Source organism: Centroberyx gerrardi, chromosome 7, assembly GCF_048128805.1.
Source record: "Centroberyx gerrardi isolate f3 chromosome 7, fCenGer3.hap1.cur.20231027, whole genome shotgun sequence".
Classification (NCBI taxonomy): Eukaryota; Metazoa; Chordata; class Actinopteri; order Beryciformes; family Berycidae; genus Centroberyx; species Centroberyx gerrardi.
The window spans coordinates 16,168,254-16,185,591 of NC_136003.1; the positions used below are offsets into that span (position 1 = coordinate 16,168,254).

The 17,338-nt window shown below is 40.3% G+C and overlaps 2 protein-coding genes across 2 annotated transcripts; both read right to left on the minus strand.

The window, feature by feature from the left end:
* Positions 1-7,860: 7,860 nt before the first annotated feature.
* Positions 7,861-10,763, minus strand: LOC139921929 (rano class II histocompatibility antigen, A beta chain-like). Its single transcript, XM_071912336.2, has 5 exons — positions 10,621-10,763; positions 10,216-10,479; positions 9,316-9,609; positions 9,089-9,223; positions 7,861-8,950 (listed from the first exon to the last, which is right to left on the minus strand). Exons 1-5 carry the CDS (start codon positions 10,670-10,672, stop codon positions 8,877-8,879), a joined length of 819 nt encoding a protein of 272 aa, XP_071768437.2. The 5' UTR covers positions 10,673-10,763; the 3' UTR covers positions 7,861-8,876.
* A 1,671-nt stretch (positions 10,764-12,434) lies between these two features.
* On the minus strand, positions 12,435-16,088 carry LOC139925378 (H-2 class II histocompatibility antigen, A-Q alpha chain-like). Its single transcript, XM_071916728.2, has 4 exons — positions 15,949-16,088; positions 15,385-15,636; positions 14,954-15,235; positions 12,435-12,878 (listed from the first exon to the last, which is right to left on the minus strand). The coding sequence occupies exons 1-4, from the start codon at positions 16,001-16,003 to the stop codon at positions 12,757-12,759; spliced, it is 711 nt and encodes a 236-aa protein (XP_071772829.2). The 5' UTR covers positions 16,004-16,088; the 3' UTR covers positions 12,435-12,756.
* Positions 16,089-17,338: the final 1,250 nt, after the last annotated feature.

Genomic DNA, 17,338 nt, shown 5'->3' on the forward strand with positions numbered 1-17,338 from the left:
AAAAACTGTATGCGTGCATATGAATGTGAGGATGTGCGTGTGCATGCACGTAGTTGAAACGTGTGCTGATTCAGCAAAAAGTGAAGGTGAGTGTTAACACCCCTATAATGGTGTGATAGATTACCATGTCACAGAGTCCCACATTAGAGGAACTACATGCAGTTCTTCACATATATAACATGCAGTTTGCTGTTTGAAGCACGACTCTTGTCACACCCCATTTCCATGGACTGAAGCCATCACGCTCTTACACAACTGTGGATATACTCCTGCCACACAGACCTTCAGTTAATTAAGAGGCATCACACAACACTTAAAGCAATGAGCACCAGGGCTTGGTTCAATTCACTTTCACTTGATTAGTGGCAACAAATAAAATGCAGAGTCCAACTGATATTTTGAATGGATTGAATCGAAGGTGATCTGACACCAGCCCTGATAAGCACAGCGAGGTCTTCCCAAAGCCACCTGCCACACGGCTCTAAAGAGTGCTTGCTATAGCTCTTATGGGCCAGGACACTTTTTTGAGTCTTGACAGCTGAGAGCAAAAGATTGTATTCATGTACTGTGTCAAAGATACGTGGAATGGCATAAGTTATTAATACCGGTCGCTGTGGGTGGGAGAGAGCGCTCTTCTCTCCTACTTCCCTTTCTATCCCTCTCTCTTCCTCTCTGCCTGTCTCCCATCATGCACCTCCGCTGCGTCTGAGGTCACCGAACCAAAGATTACATAACATCAAGATCACTCGCTCCGGATCACTCCACCGTGCGTAATCGTTACTCCCCGCCTGGCGGCACAGTGGGTGGCCTACTGGAGTGATGTGTTTACATGAACGAGAGCGTTAAAGGAGAGAAAAGGGCGGAGAAAGAGGGATGGGAGAGTGAGGGAGGGGAGAAAGGAGTGAGCGACAGAGATGAGGAGAGGGAGGGATAAGAGAGCGAAATGAGGGCAGTGGTGCAGAAGGAAGGTGGACAGGACGCTGACAGACTGTTGAGCCATTACATAAGGAGCTGCGGATAAGGACAGCTGTCTCTTTCTAGCCCTCCCTGCTCCTCCTTTGCTTTTCTCATCCCCTCTCTCCTTGATCTACGTCAGGATCACCTCCAGCCTCTTCTCCTCTGACTTTCAATTACTTTGCATGACTGATTCTCTCGCTCTTTCCCTTAGTTTCTCTCACTTCCTCGCTCCATCTCTTCCCTCTGTGAACCCGTGCATCATTATGTCAGCCAATGCTTCCTGATGCTATAGTGATTGAAAGACACAGTGGGTGTAAGCATTGCAGCCCTCTTCCCCTGAACTCGACTCTCTCTCTCTCTGTTAAACCCTGTAATGATTCCCTTTCACACCATGTTAGAACTAACCCCTGTTAGGCCTGGATTGTGCTAGCAGCGGGTAGTTATCATCGCTTATGATAGGGTATATGTTCATACATAATTTAACTCTCTTCTGAAGCCTTGCTTTGACACCCGTCTCGTTTTATTTCATCGTTGAAGTGTTGTGCATGCAAGTGTTTATGCATTCATATCTTTTGAGTGTCATCTAATGGAGGCACACACTCATGAGTGTAAACAAACTTCTTCTTCAAAGGAATGTTACATCTGTTTGATTTCTTTTCTTGAACCTGCAACTTCAAAAGCCAGTGGGAAAAGCAAGTGGGTTTTTTAATGTTTGGCTGATGTCATTTGACGTCTAAGTGTGACAGTGTGGCACACACTCTGATGCAGGTTCACTTGTTCACTGAGATCCTGAAGTATACGGAGTATTCTAATGATGGAGAGAGAGAGAGGGAGAGAGAGAGAGAGAGAGAGAGAGAGAGAGAGAGAGGGAAAGAGAGTCACAACTCGAATGGACCAGCAGAGATTGACAAATCTTGTTCACCATCAAATGTTGATTTTGGATAAAGTCTATTTCCTCATTTGTATCACACTCACAAACACAGAAATGCATGTGCGCGCACACACACACACACACACACACCCCTTGTGTTCCGACTCATTTCGGAGCTGTACCGATGTGCAGCTGACTACAAGTTAAGAAACATTAATGCTACCAGCAATATACCATTCACCATCAATTTGAATCCATCGCATTCTTCAGCTCCATTTTTTCAAAGTGTTAAACTTCAAAGAGCTAAGCCTTGAGCCAGAACAAGGTGATGTCTTTTCACAGGCCTCATTCAATTGGCTGATAAACAAGTCTCCTCTCGTGTTGCATAAGCCTTTTGTCCCCTTTATTGCAGTCTGGAGTGTTTTGGTGCAGCTTGGATTCCACGCTGCTTGGGGAAAACCATCTCATTTATTATGAATAGAGGGAGCATGGAGTACTTCTTACACAACCCCTGCTGAGAGAGAGAAAATACGAGAGAGAAAACACTAGTGTGTTCTTAGTTTGATCTTGCATACAATATCAGTCTCTTGATCTACAGTCTATTCCCTCATATTCTCTCTGTCTCACTCGATTCTCTTCTTTTTTTTTTTACCTGTCTGTCTACCTGCCTCTGTGTCTCACTGTCTCCCTGTCTTTCTCTCAGACCTCTTTGGCATGTGAATGATGGAATCTATAACCTACATTGGGGTAGGATAAAAATCAAGCAGAGATAAGCTGAGCGTCTCCATTGTTAGCGGGAAACCAGTAAGGAAAAGGTTCTATGTAGATGAGGAAGCAATTGCAACCGCACTAGAGAAGCCTGTCAAAAGCTTATAGGAAGGTGATATGATGTTAAATGACAAGGAACAGATTCATGAGCTAAGGCAAGAGGTAATTTGAGGCACTGAGGGCACAGAAAGGACAAGAAAACCAGTTAAGTTTATAGTTGTGGTGCCTGCAATTTTGTCTGTTGCCTCGGTTAATGTGGCCCTTGACAGTATATGAGATACTTATAGCAAAGGTGGAGAAGTTAGAGAGGCTGGTTAGGTCATATGTCAGGAAACGGCTTGGACTCCCGCAATGTCTTAGCAGAGTAGCTTTGTATGGGAAAGGGATTCTGAAGTACCCATATCCAGCCTAACAGAGGAGTTCAAATGCCCGAAGGTAAGATTGGAGATGAGTCTGACAGAGTCTAAAGGCCTTCTGTATCAGTGGAAGAAGCAGTGCAGCATATTGTAGGGCAGATGCAACAAGGGCAGAGAGGGTTAGGGCTGGGCATAGGGCAACCTCTATGGAGTAGGACAGCTCCGTCTGGGAAATAAAAGATGGTTGTGGAACAAATATATTGACAGGAGGAAGCAGCAAGGTGTAAAAAGTCTGTCCCTTGGGCTAAAAAGGGTCAGCGGATGAATTGGGAAAGTGCAGAAAGGAAGGAACTCGGCTGGACGGAGCTGTGGAGTATGGAAAGAAATCGAATTAAATGCATTGCAGGTGTAACCGTGTTACCATCTCCCCAATATCTCAGTCAATGGGTAGACCTTGCCTGCCCCTTAGGTTCAGGCATAGCTACTCATAAACATAAAGTGTCAGAATGTAAAACAAGTCTTCCCCAAGGACAATACACTTGGCAACATAACCAAGTGCTGAAGTGTCTGGCAGTAGAAACTGAGAGCAGTTAGAACAGTTAGAAATTCAGTTAGAAGAGCAGTTAGAAATTAATTTGTCAGCTGATGAGAAGGAAGATATTAAAATTTGTTTTGTCCGTGAGGAAGGGAGAATAGATTAGGAAGCATACTTGGCAGGCATATTGTAGGTCAGCTAAGGGTGGTCGGAGATTGGCAAATGTTAGTAGATTCGGGGAAACGGCTGATACTCCTGTGAGAAACAGAGAGCACTTAAGGCCAGACTTGGTGTTGTGGTGTATTTTGTGGAGCTCACAGTGCCATGGGAAGATGTGGTAGATGAAGCATATTAAAAATGCTTAGGTATGCTGTGTTGGCAGCGGAGGTGGAGCAGCAGGGTTGGAAAGCTAGAGTGGCTGTGAAGCTGAAGGACGATTGTAGTATGCCTATATTTATGTAAGGCTGTACTGTACTCTAACCACTGGCTGAAAAGCAAGGGTACCGTTGAAGGTCCAAATATGAAAATCTATTTTATGACTAGGATGGGAGTTATATGTCATATGATGGCTTAGCTATGGTAGCAGGAGCAGATATTTATACCCCCCTCTCAGCCGCTGGTTTCATTATCTTACATAATCAAGCTTACTTTTTGCTGTTTGCTGATGTGATTTGGTTTCTGAGCTGCTAAGCAGGCCATTTCACACCAGGCGCGTCAGCTGTCTCATTAGCTTATCACTGTTGACACCAATAGCGAGTTCAGAAACTACTGGGTAATGTTGTGAACTATGTACAGTATGAGTCTAAGCATAGGGATAGGGCAATGAAGGTAACTAGTTCTTTTTAGTGTGGAGGGAGGTGGTTCTGGGTTGCTATTGCTGTTGAGCCTTCTGGAGGTGTTGTGGGCCAAATTCAAAGAAATATTGGTGAAAGGTGGCCACTTGATAACCCCAATTATATAGGCTACTTGCGCACACTCTCAGCCAAGTAACATTTAGATTAGGGGGTTAGTGGACAGTGCTGCTTGTCCGATGGTCCTGTTCATCTATGGCGGTGTAACCTGATGTCCTCTACAGTCACCATTTGTGGGTTAGTACATTGTTTTAACATCTGAACTGAGCTTCTGTTTGGCCGCTCACGCTGGACTATGGCACAAGGGATCGTCATATCACATCCTGTGTATTGGAAAATACTATGTGTGATTCATAGAGAATTAAAGCTGGATGCATACTTATGCCTGAAGCGGACATTAGAAATGAGCTGGGCTCCAAAACAGACTTGTCGTAAGTGAGTCGTGGTGACAGTATATGTTGTTGTGTGTGTGCACGTTCAGTGTGAGTGCACATTTGTTGAAAAAACTAAGTGGTCTGTGTGTGTGTGTGTGTGTGTGTGTGTGTGTGTGTGTGCGTGCGTGCAGGCATCTGTTTACCTCTAGGTGTCAACTGAGGAAATGCAAAGAAGAGATGAGAGAGAGGGGGAGAGAGAGGGAAAGGGAGAAGATTGTCAAAACAAAAAGACAAATGGCTCACATAAGCACTGACTTTGGAAAGAGGGAAACTAGCAAGGAAAGAATAAAAGAAAAGCAATAGACTGAGAGAGAGAAGTAGTGAGGTGAAACAGGATATACTATGGAGTTAGTAGGTGTTGCAGCAATTGAAAGGTCAGATTAGGTGGGCTAAACGAAGGTGGGAACTTAATGAAAGTGGTGGGAGAAGAGCCACCTGATGAAATCAATCAGCCACCCCCCCTATTTACATCTCTCTATCCCTCTCCCATTTCTTACAAAGACATAAAATCTGTAGACTCAAGAGCAAGAGTCTGTAAATATTTCACTAAATGTTTCAAGAAGTTTTGATTGAACCTTATTATTCTCCCACTTGCAGTGTTGGCTACAGGGATGCAATACAGTGCTGTATGAAAGGTTATGTGTCTTCAGTGGTACAAATTTCATGATAAACTTTAAGAAAAAAACACTCAACAGTAAACATATGGAACAAAAATCTAACCCATTTGTATCAAATATGATTAAAACGGCAGTTTACTGTCCCATAACACAAAATAATATATGTGGCAGGGTTAGATCAAGACCAATGACTCAGCGATTACTTTGCCAGATGCTAGATTTCTGGCTTCTAAAACTTTCTGCCCTGTGCTCTCTGTTTGGAGGTGCAAAACATTTGATTTCTTTGTCATGGAAGAACACACAGAGACCATGCATAGGCCATTGTTGTACCTACATACACTTCATATTGTACCTTATACACCATACATTATATATTATCAGTATCGCCATGCAGCAGTCATTTTTGAAATTATTACTGTATTTTCCTTTTATGAATTATTTAATGAAGTGAAGCCTGCACTCTCTTTCGCATTGCCATGCTGCTGCTACGCTGCTCAGACTGCTGGTTACTGCTGCTCAGTTATTGCTGCTGCTGCTAACCATACATCGTTTCATCATCCCCACCTCCATCCAGCACCCACCTGTAGACGCCAAACTAAAAAACTCTGTATATATATTTGCATTCATTCTCAAAAATCTGTTTACATGAGTTGGCACACTATCTATTGTTTGGTGGGTGACCTTGTTAAAGTTGTTTCTGTCTTGTCTTATGGATGAATTGTAAAAACTGAATTCTGCTGAATTCTATTGTGTTATACTCATACTCTGTAGTGAGGTTTAGACAAGAAGAATGTTATTAGGAAGCAAATGTTGTGCTACCAACCAGGAAATTCTGGTCAGTCAAGAATGCCTTTGCCAAGGTAGATGATGTGTTTTTCCTCATTGCTATGTAGGACTACACCTTTGTCAGATTCTGTATGGTGACACGAAGCACCTCATTGTGTGAAAGCTGTGGTAAAAAGCTCCAATTTACAATGATCTGCACACAAGACCATTTAATCTGTGGGCAGACTGTATTCCATGTGGTTTGCTGTGATACAAATGATAAAAATGATAAAATGGGGAAAATCCCTGTGTTTACCGCACATGATGCATCACACAATTTATTTTCCATTTTCTCCACACAGTAAAAAAGAGGTGCCAGTCTGTGTAATGCCAAGTTTAATGTGAACGTCCTGTCTGGACATTTGGTATAATGTTTATTCGATCATATAATCCCAAAGCTCCAAAATGTGAAGTACATGTTGTCAGGCAAGCTGAACGCTTAATGTTTTCCTGTTCCCTTCATTACAGTGGGTCACAGCTGCAATGGATGTTAGTATATTTGATAGCCAAACAACAGGCTATTTATTGTAAACTTAATTTACTATTTCTTTCCAACAGTTGCTTCCTCAGACACATCTTCATGCATGCTTTCACTATGCCCATCCTTTGCCAGGCCCTCACACTGGAAGTTTCTTTCAAACAAAATCATTCTAAAGATGAAAATAAATTATGTCAGCAGTAAACTAGAAAGGCGTCAATATCTTTTTCCAAATCTTCATTCATGTCTCTATTTCTGAGGTAAGTTTGGTCGGTCAATCACTAACGTCATAAATTTGACCATTTTGAATAAAGATCTGGTGATACAGTTAGCATTGGCACTAATGGTTCTAGTTTTCAAGGTGCTCCTTGCTGCTTACATAACAAAACAACCAAGCAGGCAGCAGTACTACAACACCCCATGGGTACACATTGTGCTGCGCAGAATGAAAGCATGCTGGGAAAATAAATAGTAAGCAGCAGCAGAAACACAGCAGCAAGAGTGTACAGCAGTGCACCCAGTGTCTATGGGATGTTTTAGTTGAAACAGTGCATTGCCATATCAGTTTACTGTGATGCAACTGAAACATGTCATCAAATACAGTCCTGTTCAGGGTCTAAGAAACTTTGACCATAGTGAGAGACTGACTGCCCTAACTAGATATTTAACTTGACAAATTCAAAGACACTGTTAGCTGAGTTTGTTTCTAATCAAGCAAAATGAGTGCACTTTGCTTAAAGTAAACTTCTTCACCTTACTTGTCCTTTCTCAGTAAATCGTACTTTTTGACTTTTATTACTGCAAAAACATACGTACAATCAACTCAAGTCATACATTTTTAGCTTGTTAGCAATAGTAATGGTTGCCACTAACTGTTGTAGCTGCCACGACTGTTTCCTAAAAAAATGTATTACTCATGTGGTTCCAAAATACACAAAATAAGGCCAAGAGTTTGTTTTTGACAAAGCAGTAAGCTATCATCATGCCATCCAGCACCAGCCTATTTACACAGGTTTCATAAACTATTTCACTAAGTGAAGAATTGATTTTGTGACAAAGACAGTGTTTGCTACAATTAAAGGGGTTTAACATACAATGAATGTACGTCAGTTTCATTTTTCAAAGTTTGACATGGATTTATTTAATCAACCACCACAACCCCTCAACTGTAGCCCACTATCAATGATGTTGATAATTGCATTTCAGTAATAGTAACTTAACAAGCAGAGTTAAATAAGCGGGGGACAGGTGTTATCAATACATTGCACCAAATTCCACCAACACCTCACCTCTCACACACACACACACACACACACACACGAGCACTGCCGCTACCAGTACTCCTGTGTAACAATAATAGTCAAAAGACAAGATTTTTTGTTTGTTTTCTGGAGGTAAAGCACATGAACTTTCTCATGCCTCTGCTATCAAACCCAAACTATTTCCAGCTTCATGCTTGGTTTCTTTCTCATGCCTTCACATCTCTAAACACTGAGTGTGACTGATTAATAAACCAGGCCAATTTCCTTCTTCACGACAGGGGAGAGTCCCTTGAGCACATATTATACTCCACCAATCACAATCATTTTTCATTGTTTTTTATTTGTATGTTTCTTTGTGTCTATTTGTATCAAAATCATTCAGAATTGCATTTGATTATCTTTATTAAGTTGTATTAGTAAAATGCAGCATACTTTAACAAATAACATGATTATTAACAAGACATATTATACAATGCACCATGTTATACAATGAGAGTATGGAGTTATTACCCTCGCTGCCCTCTTAGAAGAAGAAATTTGTCAGACCCGCTTTTAGTTAAATGATAGTTTGCAGTCCAAGACAACATGACTGATCAACCACACAGCAAATCTACAATCAGTGCTTCGTCATACTGTAGCTGCTGGCTTTCTGATTGTGCGGAAGTTTTGTTTATAAATTAATCAAACATGGCTGTTGCAACCCAAAACTGCTTGATCTGCTCTTTTCGTTGGTATCTTTTCATTGGCTGCATCTATTTCTGGGAGGGCTATAAGAGAGAGTTTGCAACCCATGCCAAAATTGTCAACAAAATAATTACAAGACAGTTTTACCACCCAAAGATTATGATATTAACAGTCATGCTATGCTTATGCTATATATGTGTGGTGTCATAATCACACCACCATGGACAGTATGCACCAGTTACACTAATGGTTGTTCAGTTTGCTCTGTCCTTTCAGCTGCAGGGAGGTTTTCCACAGGAATCAACACCGGTCCTGTTGAAATCAGGGTAAGACGGCTATTATTGCAGTGGTAAATGTATAACACTGTTACATCTTTAAGAGAAGGTCCCACCTTTGCTAGGCCTACTATATTATTATATTATATTACTATATTTTCTGTAATGTATTTACCTTGACAGAGAGTGATGTGTGCAGCAGACTTTTTCTTGTAGTAGATCAATCCAGCGCTCAAAAACACAAAACCAAGTAGCAGACCAAACCCTCCCACAACTATTTTATTCCGCTCTGACTCAGGAAGGGAAGCGTCTAAAATAGTGAGAAAAAGATGCTTTTAGAAACATCATACTGACCATTTGCTGACCCTACATACACATACATCAACACACTGGCACACCCACCCCAGACTTGAAGCACTGGTTCAGTGAGACCGAGGTGTTCTACCATACAGGTGATTTTCTCTCCTGGAGTGGCGGTGTACTCCAGGTAGGAGTGAATCTGGTAATAGAAATCCCCATCAGCCATCACTTCAGAGAAACTGACATCTGAGGTCACTTCCCGTCCGTCCCTCAACCATGTCACTCTGATTTGTTTTGGGTAAAAGTCATACGCACTGCACACAAGCATGGATGGGTGTCTACCACTAGGCAACTTCACTGAATTCAGCTTGACATTGGGCATAGCTGTGAAATCACCTGAAAGAAACAAGTTAAGGTTTACATTATTATGATTACACTGTGAAAAGGCTCCCCAAAAGGCCAACTCAGTAGAGTGACCTGGCTCTTTAAGAAGGAGGCTCCCCACATCCTAACTACTAGGCCCAAGCCATCCTAACTCCTGTTTCACCACTAGACCTGGAAGACATGGCCACTCCATTGTTTGCTCTCCAGCCATGATTACCTTTCAAATGTACAGTATATGTTACTGAGGGATCCCCTGTGTGCGTCTTACAGCAACCACATCTGAATCCTTCAGTAAACGTACCACTATGTGGGTAAATTGATCTTCTGGTGTCCTGCCTCCATCCTTCGAGTTTTCTCATCTCTGTTCACCAACCCTGTCGTCCTCTAACCATGGCCAGCACTAGCCCTAACCAGTCACATCTCAAACATACACATTAGCTTAGTTTGACATTTTTCATACCTGTAACTAGATTCAAAGTATCCAAATACACACAAGCATATGTAACACATGCAGACACACATATGTATATGTGCATGTGCACAACACTTAATATATGCATTTTTTGCTTTGTGCATTTCATTTAGCACAAACTCAAGAAAAAATATTTTTACATTTACCTCCAAATGCGTCTATTCTCTTTCTGTCGCACAGGAGTGCCTTTTGTAATACTCTGCCTAATGCATCATAAGGATCATCAGTCCAAGCTTTTGCCTTTCGCACTGCAAAGGCTGTGAATCCTGTCCAATTGCCTCTTGTGCTGTTGTATTGCATCACTAATTTCTTGTTAAAACGCTCCATTATGGTATACTCCGTATCTTTTAAGCCTGGACCTTTCAAAGTACAACATGCAGTGGACTGCACAAAATCTCCATCTGAGAAAACTGGACACAAAAAGGACACAAAAGTATTGATGTCAAATTAATAATTATAAATAATTGACAATAAACAATAAATAATTAACACAACTTACTCAAAGAAAGAAATTTGTATCATTATTTCAAGTGGAAAGTGATGTAACTCACCCAAACTGAGAAGAGAGAAAACAATACAAAAAAGAAAATTCCCAATATACATGTTTTCACATAAACAAAAATCTATAGGAACGAAGCTTCTCTGTCATGAGGCATTTATGAGTCTACAGGTTCAGGACACTAGCAAAGAAACAGACAAGGAAATAAATGCTGGCACACTGATATGTCAGTGACGTGTCCAGTGATATAACAATATGACACAGAATGGCACCACCCTTTCACCACGGGAAACTCCCACTGTATGAAAATTATCATGATGATGATAATTATAGTTATATATATAGTTGGACTAAGGTGTTTTCACTCCATTGTTTCTGTCTGTTAGCATCAGGGACGTGTAAAGAGTTCTTCAGGGGCAGGTGCTCAAATGAAAAAAGGGGCATCTAACAGTGATCTATCAGTGTCAAACAGTCTGTGGAATAATCTCTGTGTTTTAGGAGTACAGCAATGCGGTGTTATATCCCTTTAATCATCTGTTTCCATCTCTTGTCTTTCTGTCTCATTGTCCTTTTCTTTCTCCCACTCATCGCTCTGCATGTCTGTCTGCCTGTGCTAAATATTAAATAAAATAAAAAATAAAAAAATTCTTAAGTGATTAATTCTCGATTATCTTATATTTCTATCATAATAGTACAAGCTGAAAGCTGAAAACAAAATGTAACAATCTTCATTGGATAGATTTTAAGATAAAGTCACTAAATCTATTTTTTTCCTTGCATGACATATGAAGGTAAGTTAGCTGCCCTGCCACCGTCTGACTGCCCAGTCTGCCTCTCACCTGTTGTCTTGAGTCCTTCTAGCTGCCTTCTGCTTTACTTTCTCTTTTACTTTCGCCCTTCTTGCTTTCGAGGGCGTCTTGCAGCCACTCACTATATAATATGTAAAATGAAAAAATAATGTTAGCAAACGAGAGAATCTGAGCTACTGGGCTAAGAAAATCACTATTAGCAGCAGCATCAAGCTACCTAGCAATAGTCAATTCGGTCCAAGTTTCAATTAGCTACATTAATTCATTGACAGCCTAGCATACATGCTTAAAAATAATTGCAGGATATGTGATATATCGCCATGTTTAACTAATGGCTGCAACTATATTTATTAAACTAACCGATACCTATCACAGTCGGTCTCCCTGGCTCGTTGTCCTCCTGCTCTGTGATTCTGTTGATAGCGCGGCGATGTCGGGAGGGGGGGGGGCGTCCACATGTGAGAAGCACAGAGAAAGGGGCAATGCACTATGCAAACAATCTCATTTGTGTTTTGCAGTTGCTCAAATAGTTTTGCTCGCATCGCTACAATTTATTAACTACTCGGAAAATGGCTAAAATAAAATAATAAATTTATATTGGAAGGGGTATTTTGTTCAATTAAGGGAAAAAGGGCAGGTGCCCAAGCACCCAGAGCCCCCCCCCCCCCCCCCCCCCCAACAAGTACAATGCTTCAATGCTAGAATTTGAACAGGCAGATCTCATGTCCCATTTCAGGTCCAGTCATGACAATGTGTTCATCTTGATGAGAAACAAGTTGGTAATGTGGCATGGAAGACATTATTAACTTTTGGTGAAAATCAGACGTGGAACTGGCATATATTGACAACTGCATAGCACTGGAGGAGGTACAGTATGTGCTCTACTGAGTGCCATCTAGTTATTTTTAATATCAGAATTATTGAATATAATTATTAACATTAGTATTATTCAAAAACGTTTCAAAAACTTAATGTAAGCATACAACATTTTATATGCACTCATGAGAATGATGATTCAGTGGCAAACAGTATTTATTGTGAACTGTATTGAAATAAAAGAATGAAAAGAAACGACTGCATGTAGTCTAATCACATCAATTAAATGCCAAATCAAACAACAACAAAAAAACAAAAGAAACATGGTCATCAAGTTAAAAGAGTGTGAAGTGAAGCAGAAGTAGTATATACTCACTTTATGTTCCTTTGAAAATCTACCAGATAATTACTCCATTTCATACTCAGTACTGGATAAAGATATTTATTTCACAATTCAAAAGATCAGTACAGAACTTGAAAAGTTTACCCCGACACAAACAAATCTTTAATGTCTGCCATTATAATAAAAGGATGGAAATCACAGATGTGCTCCTTCTTGAGCTTCATTCATAGTGGTTTCCTTTAACAAAAAGGTACGTCCCAGTAGCAACTCCCAGAAGTGCCAGACTCAGGCCAAGTCCACAGAAGACACCTGGACCAGAACTGGTCTCACCTACGTCAGGCTCTGGGGAGGACAGGAGAAAATAACCAGGGGTTACTCACCAGTTTTCATTTCTTGTACGAGAGGCTTTCACTGTCAACTTCCACCTCCCACAAATCCAAAAGCTATTTCATTTTAGAAATTGAAATGATTGTGGAATTGGTTAATTCTGAACCTAAACCTTCATATGATGCATTCTTATGCCAATAGTGACATTACTGAAATGGTGAGAAGTAGAGACATGTCTCAAAATGTTCCTCATTCATATAATCACAATAGCTTGTTTGAACCCATTTGGAGTGTGCACAGATGTCACTATTTGTTGATTTATTTGTACTCATTTAAAGCTGGGGTAGGCATTTTTTTTCAGCATTGTAATATTTGGTTAAATTCTCTTTACATCCCAACAGGTAGAAATAAAATGACTCCATACAACTCATGCAGCATAATCCAAGTCTCCTGAAGCCAATGATTGCACAGTGAGTGGAAAAGACTCATATTTACGCCATTATTTAGCACAAATCTTCACTAGCCAGTTGTCTTTGAAAAACGTTTGCGCATGCACAGTCATGTGAATCTCCTCCACTTCCGTGTTTACACTCCTAGTCATAGGGCTACGTCACACAAACTGAAAAAGCTTCACTCGGACCTAACATTACCTTTTCGGTCTTATGGATTTTTTTATGGATTTTTTAGGTCTTATGGGTTTTATGGATATTTTTTGTTCTTTTTCTGCTCTTTTTGAAACTCTAAAGTTCGGCCCCCAAAGACTTCAGTTTTTTTGAAGAACGCTGCTACGAAGTCGTGCTGGAAAGCTCCAGGATTGTTTTATGGACTAACAAACTTCACCTGTGTTTCAATTGGCATGAGGGTGAGTAGGTGATGACTGAATTTTCATTTTTGGGTGAACTATTCCTTTAAGATGCTTTTCGGAAACACCTCACAAACTAAAGAGGCTTTGTAGGATGGATACTACGATCATCTTAGCCTTAAGATGCCCCTGCCTGTCAATCACATGCACACAAACAGTCCTTCCTGCCCTGCAAACTGCAGAGAGAAAACTAATATATCCACAGAAGAGATGAGGTGAAACAGCCATAATCCAAACTGAATACTGGGACTGGAATAAGCTTGTTGAGGAAGGAAGCCAGTTATTTTCCCCACTGCACAAGACTGTTCATCAGGAAGGAGCCATATTCAGGTCAGTCAACCGGTGTTAGGTAGCCTACTGTAGCAACTGTGGTAGCTAATCTACTGTATGTGTCACAAAAACATATTTTTTTTTGCCGGCGAATATTTCAGTAACAACTAGACTGAGCTAGCAGAGCTGTGCATAAACTATTTGGAATTTATCAAGTTTGCCGGAGACGGCGCTCTCTCTCCAGTGTAGAGTGAACCTCGCTTGACCAAGGTTTGTAGCAATGTGTGTTTGTAGCCGCAATGGCTAATCTATACTAGCAAATGTTTTAGTACGAACTACATTAAGCTAGCAGAGTTGAGTTTTGTGTAAAAGATTTGGAATTTATTGAGTTTTACAAATGCACGCGCCTGAGCCTCATTTGGAGAGAAGAGTTACAGGAGGGATGGAGGGAGCAGAGAGGGAGGAGGGATTTTTTTTTGTAGACTCTCAAATTCTTGCTAATTTCTCCAAAGTTGCCTCCCCCAGCTTTAATTAAGAACATTAGTTTTTATCCATATTTGTATTCAGATAAAATTGGATATGGGAGTAGTCTGAAAAGGAAGGGTATCAGAAACTTTTACAAAAATAATTTATATTTATTTACAGTGGCTCTAAACACAATTCAATCAAATGTTTTGAACTTGTTAAAGCGTTACCTTGTTTTTAAATAGTTTTGATTGAGCAATGTGTTTTCATTACTAGAACAATATTGTCAGAAATGAAATGACTGCGGAATAATTTGAATGAGAATTCACTAACTTTTAATTGTCAGAACATGTTAGAATATTATGCAGTGACAATGAGCATATTAATCTGTTAAAATTCAATATCGTCTCATTGTGGATGTGGTGGCCCATCAATGAAATATAAAGGTATAGAGTTATTTTATTTTTACAACATTAAGTTTCTGCGTTCTCACCCCAAAACCTGGTTTGAGGATACTCCAGGGCCTCGTGTTCCACAGTACAGGCATAGATGTCTCCTTCTGTGGGGGTGAAGCGCAGGGTGGATAAAACATGGAACGTCCCATCAAGATTAGGTAAGCTTTGGATAAAAGATTCTTCCGCTGTTACTTCTTCATTATTCTTGGTCCACTTGACTTTGATGGTGGGAGGGAAGAAACGGTTGATAAAGCAGATGAGAGTATTCTCTACCTCCTTTGTCACTTCATCTCTGGGGTAGATGATGCTTTCAGGTGCATCTGGGGGTTAAATTAACACTGAATGTAATACACTTTAAAGTTTGCATACTTTTGTAAAAGATAGTTCTAAAATGATGCAGTACCTTTTGTCAACAGCGGATAAACAGTGAACCCTATCACTGACCTGTTGATTCAGTAATTTCACTTACCTCTAGCCTTTGTTACAGCTGACTTGTCTTGTTTCCATGATTCCATTTGATTTTTGCATGAGGCTCTGTAATACTCTGCATATTTGTAGGCCCAGGAAACATGAACCTCAGATGGGACCCGGCCATCCCAAACAATTTCTCCTTTCTTGAAGTCTGCATAGTAGATTTCATCTTCATTCAGCATCACAAAGAGTTCAGTATCACTTGAGTCAAAGCATCCATAGCTGTGACATAACTTAAGCTCATAACTTCCTAAAAAGGAATAATTATAACAATAATTAATAAAGAATGTGATCAAAGGATTATTATGAGAATAATTAAATAAACAATCCATATAAAATTCCAGCAACAACTTATTATATTACTAACATATTCCTAAAAAAAGATTTACAAATGAATTTGCTCTGCTCATTTTGGTCATGTGTGTTTTGTTAGATTTAAAATCCCACTCACTCCCGCACCTACTAAAAGGATTTGTAATTTTTCCATGATCTTGTTGAGGTAGGAACATGATAAAGTTTGAAATCACAGAGGAGCAGTAATAGGGAATAAATGTATACTTACTTTCTGCAGAGATGCAAACAGCTCCAGAGAAAAGAAGCATAATTTTGAAGTACATGGTAAAGTTAAAGTGCGCTGCAGTAATACGTCTTGTTCTCTCTGGTTTGAGAAGGAGGAAGCTACTTGAGGCCACTGCTGTGAAGCGAACCAAATTGTTTTCATTCCATTTTCATGCAAAGTTAGCTGAGGTGAGGTGATTTTTTGAGGTCATTTGTTTGTGTGTGTGTGTGTGTGTGTGTGTGCCAAATGCATCAAGTTGTTTGCAGTTCCTCATGCCTTCACATCACTGAGTGTGACTGATTAATAAACCAGGCCAATTTCCTTCTTCAGGACAGGGGAGAGTCCCTTGAGCACATCATTTTTTATTATTTTTTATTTGCATGTTTGTAAGTTTCTTTGTTTGTCCATTTATGTATTTATGTATTCATATTTTACTGGTTTAGTAAAATACCCAAATCATTCAAAATCGCATTTTAATATCTTTATTAAGTTCTATTAGTAAAATGTAACATACTTTAAAGGATAACCTGGGCGTTATTTTCCTAGTTTTTCCCATCATGATGATTGATTTGGCTCAAAATTTCATCACTTACTTCACTGTAGAGCGTTCATAAGTCCAGGTTGCCGGGAGTGCTGCTTTCCCAAGACACACACACATGGCAAACTGCAACCCAAAACTGCTTGATCTGCTCTTTTCCTCATTATTTCTGACCCCAGACTCTTGACACTGCCGGTACATTTGCAGGTCCTGTACATTTTGTTTCTACCTGTGCTTTTCTTCTGATCAGTGGGCATTCAAATGGCTGCATCTACTTTTTTTTTTATAGTTTCACCACTCAAAGATTATGAAAGTTGCTTGCAGTTGAACAGGGATTTCCAGTTAATGCTTATATGTTGGCCTTGCATTTTCCACCTACTGGGGTTGTGAGATTAGGAAATTAGGCCATAAACATACTTAACACAAATACACACACACACACCATATTACACTTAGCAACTTTTGCCAGCCCGTGCTTGTTAACATGTTCCCAATGACGATACATGCTGAACACCCCTCTGAAAAAAACTAATAATGCAAAATGGGAGAGACAGGTTAGGAACAAACTGTCCAGAGGAGCCAATCTATGAAAACTATCAGTGGAAAAGGAAAGAACATAAGAAGAGGAGCCACACTGGTCAAAGGAGCTCAGTCCTACATGGAGTTCCACCACATTAACACCTAGAGGAGAGGTCGCCGCATGTCACTGACTCTGATGAAGATGGGAGGTTATCGCGTTACAGGTGACAGGAGGCTTTAGAGAGGAATTATGCTGCTGGCATTGGCGGCATTCAGCCTACGATGTTCATTCAGTGTGTCTTCACTTAATACAATGAATGGGTATGCTATATATGT

What these genes read in the sequence shown, in the direction of transcription:
- LOC139921929 (XM_071912336.2), bottom strand. Translation starts at nt 10,672, where the DNA reads ATGTATATTGGGAATTTTCTTTTTTGTATTGTTTTCTCTCTTCTCAGT. An exon ending in ACCAGTGCTTCAAGTCTGGG is followed by an intron (nt 9,224 to 9,315) that starts GTGGGTGTGCCA and finishes TCACTATTTTAG; the next exon opens with ACGCTTCCCTTCCTGAGTCA. An exon ending in ACACATCACTCTCTGTCAAG is followed by an intron (nt 8,951 to 9,088) that starts GTAAATACATTA and finishes TGATTTCAACAG; the next exon opens with GACCGGTGTTGATTCCTGTG.
- LOC139925378 (XM_071916728.2), bottom strand. Translation starts at nt 16,003, where the DNA reads ATGTACTTCAAAATTATGCTTCTTTTCTCTGGAGCTGTTTGCATCTCT. An exon ending in AGCTGTAACAAAGGCTAGAG is followed by an intron (nt 15,236 to 15,384) that starts GTAAGTGAAATT and finishes TTTAACCCCCAG; the next exon opens with ATGCACCTGAAAGCATCATC. An exon ending in TCCTCAAACCAGGTTTTGGG is followed by an intron (nt 12,879 to 14,953) that starts GTGAGAACGCAG and finishes TGTCCTCCCCAG; the next exon opens with AGCCTGACGTAGGTGAGACC.